General features: G+C 42.7%; 1 protein-coding gene across 2 annotated transcripts in view; it reads left to right on the top strand.

Moving 5' to 3' along the window:
• Nucleotides 1-10,528, top strand: part of LOC308116372 (calcium-activated potassium channel subunit alpha-1a-like) — a gene marked incomplete at its 3' end in the record, with an annotated part of 89,583 nt that overhangs the window by 2,844 nt on the left and 76,211 nt on the right. For both annotated transcript variants that reach the window (XM_080474534.1, XM_080474536.1), the window contains exon 2: nucleotides 8,995-9,138. In XM_080474534.1, coding sequence (XP_080330660.1) covers nucleotides 8,995-9,138 — 144 coding nt within the window. The remainder of the gene's footprint in view (nucleotides 1-8,994; nucleotides 9,139-10,528) is intronic.

The raw sequence follows: 10,528 nt of genomic DNA, 5'->3' as shown, positions 1-10,528 counted from the left end.
ATGTGCCATATGAATCAGTGTTTTTGTTGCTAAGCAACTAGCAAGCAAAGAATTTCATTATAAGAGTAAATCTCTCTCCCTCCGTTATGCAGTTGTCTTTCTCAGCAGTGAGATGTGGCAGGTTGTGTTGGAGGAAACCCCCCCCCCCCCCCCCCCCCCCAGTCTGTGCATGTCATTAGCAGCCTAAACATGGAGCTTTTAGTGCATTATTCATAGATGGGAGATGATAATCCGTTTCCTCCCTTTCTGATTCTTTAGTTTGTTTTCCCCCCTCGGTGGGGCGTTCACTGCCCTGTTCTGCCCTGTTTCTGTTCTGTTCTGTCCTGACAGCTCTTACGTCTGTGAGACTAAGCTTCTGTCTCGGTGGCTCCGTGTTCCCCCGTCTGGCAGAAATCAATGAAACTCATCATTTTGTGAGGGCCTGATGAATGACTGCTATTATCCGTCTAGGAAGAAGAAAGGCCGGATTTGTGTTCATTGTGCCGGATGACGAGCCGCGGTGGCTCTGCCGTCGTGCTGCAGACTCTCTCTTCAAGTCTCGGTGTTGAATCTGTGTTGGGCGGAGCTGCCGGAGGTTGCACAGATCACATCTCCAATAGTGGGCCGACGTTTGAAAGCGCATGTACCATTTTGTGAAGGTGTTAAAAAGAAGCCCCGCAGCGCCGACAGTTATATTACGGCTCAGGGATGGACGTGCTGCTGGCTCGGTCCACGACTTTGATCGACACGGAGGGGAAAAAAGAATTGAGATGAAATATTTGACAGACATCCACGGTCGCCTCAATATGATTTCCTTTTTTTTTTTTTTTATTAAAGTTGTGAATCCCTTATATTTCCCCTTTTAAAACCAGCATGAAGTTCACAGATTTGGCTCTGAGGAGATTGTCCAAGTATTGGATGGATTTCGATGGCAGTTCTTACATTTTTATCTTGAATATCCTGTCAAAGAGTATTACATTCACATATCTGTTATACTGGGCTTTATACTTACTTCACTTTTAATATTCAAGTTACGCAAGACATTTCCCGATCCAAACACTGCAGCCTCACTATTAGGTAAGGGTTCTAAACACAGAACAGAAAAACCATAAAAAGTTCATTGCGACAGTGATGTATCATGGAAGTAGAGCATTTAAGTAATAATGACTGGACTCTGGGCTTGTCACTGTGCCATTCACAAAGTGTAGGGCAGTTCTGTATTGACTAGACACACCTGCCCACGCTGTGGCATCGCCGTCGTGTGCTTGTCTGGTGACGACAGTGGCGGCTGCATCGCGCTCTTCTTCACCGTCGTGAATCCTCCCCTGGTGTGTGGCAGACGATGACGCCTGGGCCCGATGGTGCGTTCAGGTACCCTGGCAGGTCGTCCAGCACACCGACACGCTGACGGAAATGGTTTGACACTTTATGCCTCTTACCTATTCTGAAATGTTCCTGGAGTTGAGAGGTATTCATCCTCCGGTTCTGTCGTTCACAGTGTCGCGGTCGTGTGTGGACAAAGGGCGTCCACTTTTTATGTCTTACTATGTCATCCCGTTTGAAGTTCTCCTGAGGTCCTGTTAGGTGTGGTCTTGTTCCCGTGATGTCAAAATGCAATGACAGTTTAAATAACAATTCTCATTGAAGCAGGATATTTATTGGTTGATTCATGGATCAGACACCTGCTGTGATCGTCGCCGTTAGACTTCTTGCCAGAGAACAAGCAAGTTGTGCAAAAAGTACTGAAGCGTCGAAAACTCAAACGTGTAGAGAAAGTGTGATTAGGTTCACCTGTAAAGGTTACGCTTCATTCTAGGTTCATTGATCGAGTTTTTTCTGTGTAACGTCTCAGTATTCTGGAGAAAGTTAACAACTATATGTCTGGTATGTGTACTAATCTAAACGGGCAGAAATATCCACTCATTACGCAGTTTTTGAAAATTTTACAGGCAGGGAAATGTGAATAAATGCAGATATAAATATAGTTTAAAGGGTTAACTTGTGCTGTGAAAGCTGTGATACACATAAATTGATCCTAAACTATTTTTCTGGTATCGTAGTCCCCCCCCCCCCCAAAGAAAACCCCAAACAAACTATACAAATTATGATTATTTAATGTCAATACTTATACTTGAGGTTAATCCAGCTGGCTAATTGCATAGATGTATGTAACTAGACCTCAGATTTGATCAAGTTGAAATGTTCCCCTTATCATTATTGTACAGAAACATCTTCTGTCAAATGTACATAGGGAACGTTAATAACAGTGGAATAACATTCTGCCAGTTTATAATTGGTTTGTGCATTCAGTTAAATTCAAGAAATTATTTTTTAAAAAGTCCAGAGAACTGAACAAAATAATAAAAATGTGACTCTATTTAAATAACTGACGTCCTAATTCTCACAAGATGGAAACTAAACGAGCCTTTATGTTGCATCGTTAAACCTTCCTGAGTTTCTATTGAACATAGTTTAGAAATCAAACAAGCTCATATTGACGAATCATTTAGAAACTTTGGCGGAATTTTGTATTTCATCATTAATCATGCACACATGTTATGTTTTATCTGTGTGTGACATTGTTTTATTATGTAAAACTAAATCTCACTGCAGAAATGTGCCTTGACAATAAGGATCTGGTCAAGTAGTGGTTTGTTTCGGTTGGTAGCCACCGAATAATAATGGAGGGCGTCGTGGTTAGAAGGTCCAAAATGACAGCGTGGGGTCTCTCTGCAGTGTGTGTGTGTGTGTGTGTGTGTGTGTGTGTGTGTGTGTGTGTGTGTGTGTGTGTGTGTGTGTGTGTGTGTGTGTGTGTGTGTGTGTGTGTGTGTGTGTGTGTGTGTGTGTGTGTGTGTGTGTGTGTGTGTGTGTGTGTGTGTGTGTGTGTGTGTGTGTGTGTGTGTGTGTGTGTGTGTGTGTGTGTGTGTGTGTGTGTTCCAGTTTAGATTTGGTGTCTCTGGATGTGGCTGCTGGTGGGCGGGGACATCCAGGGACGGAAGGCTTCAGGTGGAGAGTTGTTCTTACGACGCTTTTAAGTGCCGCCTGAAATAATGTCATTGTGAGACGAGTGCTCGAGATCAGACGGCGGTAATTATGAGTCGGGAAAAGTTGGAAAACTTGAGAGGCTCTCCGCCGTTCAGCAAGGCACGCACAACAGCGACAACAACCTCCACATTTATTCATATGATTCTATCCCCCCCCCACTCCCCTTAGTCTCCGAGACACAAATAGGATCTATTTCAATTTTGTCTTCCACCTGGAGCACACACACACACACACACACACACACACACACACACACACACACACACACACACACACACACACACACACACACATCAGCACTGATCTAGAAGAAGAAAATGCTGGAAGGCGGGGTGATTTATTTAACATCTCGCCCCTCGATCGTTTGACGGTGTCCTCTGCAATTTATCTCGTCGCTCTTCAGCGTGAAGCAAAAAGGAACTATATTCCCTTTAATGTTTAATTGGCTGTGTTAATCAGCCAAGTATCAGCGGCCCCACATTGCATAAAATAAGCAGCGAGCCCGCATCTCGGCGCGCCATCTGGGATCCGACAAACGTTAAACGTGTAACCACGGTGCCTTTTCATGCACTTATTAGTCACCGAGAAAAAAAAAAAGACTCGATTTAAAAAAAAAAACCTGCTTTTGTTTGGCATCTCAATGCTATTTTGGTGTCTCTGTTTGTGTAAATAATCCCGCTATGAAAGAAGTCCCTTCACTTTTTAGTCACGTTGCACCTCTAATCACACGTTCATGTCTTCACACCATTGTTGACTTCAATTGGTAAATAGGGTCAGATTACTTCCTCTACACTTAATGCTAATATGATACTAAAGTAATTGTGCTCACTCGGTTGGTGATTCAGAACTAATTACCATATATGAAACGGCTCAGAAATAGTGACTCATACATTTTTATTTCCCCCCCCCCCCACCCATCTGAGAATGTATGGCTTCATTATTAACGTGATTTATGTTAATTCATCTTTGAATAATGAATTCTTTTTTTGGGGGGGGGGAAATTGTGTCACAAGCCACATGTTCTATTCTCGTTTAATGCGCCGGCTCTTTGAGGGATGATTGCGGTGGAGCCGGAGAAAAAGGCGAGCAGTGCTGATCAATGACCTCTGGTGTCAGGAAGACTCGACTCAGGAGGGAGAGAGAGAGAGGGAGAGAGAGAGAGGGAGAGAGAGAGAGAGAGAGATGAACCTAAATCTGGAGGCTCAGACGACTGATCAACGTGACAAAGCCGAGACGGACTGCCTGTAATGACTGCATGTACTTTTCTGGTCCATGTCGCCATTAAAAATGCATCGCATCCTTTATCATTTCCTTCAGATGACGTCCTGGGAAGGATTATTTAACCCTCATGTTCAGTTTGATAAGTGACTCTAAACCTCAGCTGAGCCGCCATAAAAGATCATGTAAATACATTAAAAAAATCAATCGTATCTGATTTGTTTACATGGAGAAATGTAGGTGTGGTAATTTCACATAATCACTTAAAATCTTATTTTGCTGTTTGCATGACTTCTGGACGATCATATTTATAGCTTGCATGTTTAATAATAACTGACTCAAGGCTTTACAGGAGGAAAGCACGCTGTGAGATACGGATGTCGTAAACTTGGGCCATCGTCGCCTTTTAAAGAGTAATTAGACACTGGAGTGTCATGAATCATAAATCATTGATCTTTGACCTCTGCTCTTGGTGGCATTCAAACTATCGTGACCACTTTTAGCATACATACATTTGGAGATTTTAGTCCTTAAAGTGCTGCGGGGGAACAGCGGGATGCCAATTAACCCGACCTGATGGCTCCGACGGTTCTGCACTGCCGCCGTCACTTTGCCCAGTAATGCAGGAGAAAGTTCTGTGTCACACAAACGCAAATGTTTCACTGAGATGTGTTTGTAAAATGGGTGGAATTAAAAAAAAAAACTGTCACTTTTATCCAGGAATGTTTTGAAAAGAAAAGAAAGGTTTCAGTCAGACTTCATGTTAATGTTTATATATTACACATGGGTCACTTTTTATTTGAGGCATACTGATTCATATCTACAGGAGCACACATCGCTTCATTAAACATGAGCTAAATAGTCTTTTTTTTATCGTTTGACATTTTTTTGTTCTTGAGCACTCTTTTCACTGTTGTGTGATAATCCTGTGCTAAAGAGAAATACATTTTAATAACTAAAATATTGATAATAATCTCAAAAATGATATTGTGACGTTACATAATAAATCCTTATATTTCATAATGACCATAAGATAATAAATTTGGGGTTTTTTTCGACATTTTTGTCCTCTAGATGAGTAAATATTACATCCGATGCGACACAACGACTAATAATGTTTTCAAATATAGAATTTGGGTTCATCTTTGACACATCGAAAGAAGGATCATATGGAAAATGACTTCTTTTTTTTAACAGAACAATATATATATTATATATATATAAATCCCGAAGGCCCATGTTTGATAGATTTACACTGTGAAGTTTTTGCAAGTGTAGAATTTCCGTCCTAAATTGTTTGTGAGAGTAATGAAATACACTGATGCCAGAGGGTTCAATTCAATATAATATGATATAAGCATCATATCTCTTGAGACAGAGGATCACAGCCAATAAAAGTTTCCACAACTTTAACAGTGGACTGTAAGATTCAGGTCTGAAATGAGTTGAAATCATGTTTATGTAAATATATATGTGGCTCAGGTCCTCCTTAAAACAAGTCTTAGAATGACTTGTTAGATTATAAGAAACTGAAGGTTAGACTTCCAAATGAAATTGCAGGAGTTGTTACCCTGTTACAGCAGAAAACATTGGTTTACTAATCCTAACATACTAGTTATTTATGGATTTATGAATAAAAAAAAATATACATGCTGTATGTGAAGATTTCTCCTCGATAACCTAGAGAAATATGTAAAAACCAAATCCAATATGTTTCTGCTCATTCTCCTTGATAACCCTCGACACTAATTCAAAATGTACCTGCACGATAAGAGCAGGCGGCATTTTGTTCTTCGTTTTGGCTCAAACTCCGTCTGATCCCCTCACCCTGATCTTCTTAAGGCTCAGAGGGGGGAGATTTAACTTCACTTCGCTCAGCTTCTCCTTTCAAGGCCAGTCTGATAAGAGTCTTTCTTCAAGTCAGAATCTCTCACACGGCCTTGGAAAGTTCCAGTGCTTAGGTTCACTAACGTGTGCAATAAACTGCCAAACTTGTTGGCTGATGTTTTTTTTTTGTTTTGTTTTTTTAAAGTGCAGTTTCACAGAATCCCTCGTCCTGTATCTCGTTGGCCGCGTTCGCGTCTAAGTGAACTGGACATGTTATTATCGTTTTATCAAGTTAGCCGCGGGGCCCGAGGAAGTGTAACGTGGTCTGATGGTGGTCTGCTCTGACTAATGGCTCCGGACATGATTGAATTTCTTTGTGCAGCCACCCTCTGTGTTTAGTAATAACAGGGGAAACAATTGAACTGTGAGGCCTTGGCACGGGGATGAAGCTGCTGTTTCCAATCCGAGTCATTTCTTCTCCGAACTCTGCCTCGTCAGAGAAGATTCTTCGTTTCAATCCACGACGTCTTGCTTTTTTTTTCCTATTTGTCGTTCTCTTTTTCCACATTGTTAATACGGTCTCTCTTTTCTGAAAACAAAACAATCTGAATTCAATTTCACTCATTTAGCAAAACTACATGCATCTCCAGCCATTATTCTTTTCTAATGATTTTTATTCTATTAGCTCCAATCATTGACGTGACAATTAAAGCTCCATTTGCTCATTTGAAGTTTGAATCTTGTTCTGTTTCCCCCTCAAAAAAAAATCGATTTTACAGATCTGAAATTAAAAGGACTCCATGCACAGTCCACCCACACACTCTGTTTGACCGAGTTGTTTTCCATCCTGTCGTTTTCTGAAGGAAGGAGCAGCTGAGATGAGCTCCTAATAGAAACACACTTTATTTGTTGGAGTGTTTTCCAATCATTTGTCCTCCTCCTAAAGCGGGGCTGCCTCCAAACAGATGCCCTTGTTTTCTGGTCACAACTGTGCGCCCCGTATTTCTGTGTTTCGAAAAAGAATCAGTCATCCATTGTTGTATCGCGGCTGTATTGTGGCTTTGTGGGCTGGAGGCCACTGCACATGTTGCATGCCGTGAGTTTTTTTTCCCCCAAGTGATATTTGATTTATTTTCAAAGTCGTGTGTCTCCCTTTGCAGGAGACACACGACGGCTTCGTTCTGCATCTGGGGAATGCGGCACGTCGGAGTCTTGGCCATCGACACCACAACAAAAGAAGGGTGTCGTCATACCGTACAAATGGCACACATGGAAACGGCACACAGTCATTTTTTTTTTTTTTACAACTTTGAGGGATGAACTTAGGATGTCGTGGGGTAAAGAGGGTGTTCCATCGGGGAACGTGGCTAACCTCTGTATCCTGTCTCGATTTCCTGCTCTGCGAATCATGAGAGAGAGAGAGAGAGAGAGAGAGAGAGAGAGAGAGAGAGAGGCTGGAAGATGGACAGGCAGAGAGGCAGGCAGCCCACTCAGTGGAGCAGAAACACCAGGAGCTCAGCGGCTGCCATGGATACACTCCTGGAGTCTCTTTGCTGGCCTCCCTCTCCATGTTTATTGTATGCGGAGTGCGAGCATGTGCATAGGTTTAATTTGAAGGGCCGGGTTCATTATGATAAGAATGATGCACTCTAATGTATGTGTCCGACGCAGCAACGCTCGGTTCTCGCTCTGTGCGGCCGTCAATCAGAAAACACGCGGATTGTCATCGTTGACAAAATTTGCAGCGGCGTTAACTTAAAGCAACTAATTCCGTTTGATTAGCAGAGCACGTCGTTTTTTTTGTTCATTTCATTGTTTTCAGTTCTGCCCACACAATTTTAGTATTGTGATCTGCTTTCAGAAGCCGCAGGCACTTCAAAGAAAAATAGTGATTATCCCCGTAACTCTGAAGTGTTTGAGCAGCACGTAGTGCAGCATTTAGCAGCATTTGCAAGGTGCTATTGGAGACCAAAATAGACCCAAACGGATGCTGGATCCCAGTGTACATCCTCCAGATGCATGACAACGTGATAATAGTTCTCAATATCTGCAAACATACTGAAAAAAGACCAATTACTATAATGCAGGTTGAAATATTTATTTTGTTGTTATTGTGGGAAATCATGTTGGCAGAAATCTCCTTTATCCTTCCTTCATGCTGCCATAATTCACCGTCACTAGTCCATCACTGGGTTAATGCAATAAAAACCCACCCTAACACCTACAGGTACCAATTAACCAACCAAGAAGACGAGTCAAGACAGCCATCATCCATCTTAGCTGTTTCTTTCTTCTTAACTTACATAAAGTCTCCTTTGCACCAGTGGGGAATCGCTGCTGAACGCAGGCATGGAATCAGTGATCTCCACCTCAAGAGGCATTTCTAGGTTTTATTTTCATAGAGGTACTTTAGGTGCTTTGCAGGAAGGGGAAAGAAAAGAGATTTATGAACTCCTCAAGGTACGTAAGATGTTAAAACTGCAAAAGGGGAGAGATAATACACCAAGTAGTCGACTGGAATTAGAGTATTTTTCTCTGTTGTTACTTTTGTCTTCAGTTATTCGAATTTAACACTTAAATTTTCAGGCATATTTCAGCACTTATGAGGCTCAAGTTAATGCCCTTACAGACAAAAAAACTAGAGTATAGTGTCTGTATCCACACTATCCATTATTGAATCCTCATGTCCCACAGTACAATGTGTTCTTTGCAACAAAAGGTTTGGAATTTAAAAGTCATTTGTACCAAACGAGAAGAAACTGTCCCGTAAATCGTTGTTTCAGGTCAGCGTGGCTGAACTCCTTTCTAGAAATCCATGATACGACTGAAACTGGTCAGTTTTAATCTTCCCAGAAAGTTTCTTGCTTTAGTTTCTCATGAGCTGTAATGGAACTCATCCTGCTCTTCTTCTTCTCCTTCTTGCAGGACGTACATCGGATCACCACGGGCGACGGCATCAAGCGCACGGATAAGGATGACGCGGCGGCCAGCGAGGTGGGCTGGATGACTTCGGTCAAAGACTGGGCCGGAGTCATGATATCGGCTCAGACGCTGACGGGAAGAGTCCTGGTGAGTTGAGACTCGGTCGCCAGCCGCTCTTTTAATGTTTGATTGACGGGTTCAGTTGCACGGAGCCGGCGTTCGGATGTCAGCGAGATGAGGTATGACAGGAGATCATGCTCCCCCGCCCCCCTCCAACCGAAACCCCCGCATGACGGAGAGGTTGGAGGGGTTATGTTTTTGTTTTTTTCTAAAAAGTATCCCCCCCTCATAGTCGAGGTGAAATCTTCGCTCGGGTAGGAGCTCGTGTCTGACGAGCCATAACTTTACTTGGATTTGTTTTTGCTGGTCTGACTCATAAATATATCATTTTGAAGTGGGTTATCTCTCAGATGGGGAGGCAGACGCATCAAAACAAATCCGGGGCAACAAAGCGGAGAGATTTAAAGGAGTGTATTAAGGTGATGCATCTCATGATGTCCTCAGACGACACAAGCAGATCCAGAAGGACGGAGCGAGGCCGGAGTACGGCGTGCAACCTGTTAACCATATGAGGTGTGCGATTCACCTCTTTTTCTCCTGTTTATGACATTTATCTTGGGGTGCGCGACGAATTTGGCTGTAAAGTGCTCGGCCCTTTGCGAATACTGCGACTGAGGAGTGATGAAATGAAATGGCACGAGTGGGAGGACCATGCCAAGGCTTGCCGCAGTGTCGTAGGCCTGATCCCACTTTCACCCACCCCTTTAAATGTGGTGCAGCATCTGTAGCTGGCTCGGCGTGTGGAGGTTGTTAATCATGAAAGCTGGCTGAGCAGCACACTCAACTCCTAAGGTCTGATGGGGAATATTAATTAATGTTTATATCTGAGACCACGAGGGGGAAAAGGAGTGACTGAAGATTTCAAATATGATGTCAGGCAAAAGTTGATCTGCGAGAACAATCTGATTTAGAAACAGTTAATGTGGATAACTTAACCCGACTGTCGCAGGCTGTGGGGGTTTCTTTTCCCATCATGTGTGTCTGCAGTTTGGACCATTCAGGAGCAATTTTTCAAAAGTTTTGTGCTTCGGACTTCTACCCTGCGGCCGCCGTGTGAACGAGTTTGGGCAAAGGACCCAAACGCACCATGATTAAACTAAAAACTGATGTTCATTTAGGAAAATGTATTTATAAATATGAATTTATTTACGGAAAATTGTACGCATAGAACCAACGTCTCCTCTGAGAACGATGGGCGCCAGCAGGGTGGACGGTAGCGGGCATGGAGGTCTCTGGGTCAGGCTGCACAGTGCAGACCAGTGGTCACTGTTTTACGTTTTAATACATATCATTTAGTAAAATCTTCAGGGAGCCATTACAGACATTAAAAACTTAACTGTGGCTACAGAGCTGTTAGTTTCAAACCCCCAGTCGAGACGCGTTAACTTCTCAAGAACCACAGATTTTAAGTTGATTT

Source organism: Lipophrys pholis, assembly GCF_963383615.2.
Source record: "Lipophrys pholis genome assembly, chromosome: 1".
Lineage (NCBI taxonomy): Eukaryota > Metazoa > Chordata > Actinopteri > Blenniiformes > Blenniidae > Lipophrys > Lipophrys pholis.
Note: the sequence above shows the minus strand (reverse complement) of the source record. Positions and strands in the feature narration are given on the sequence as shown.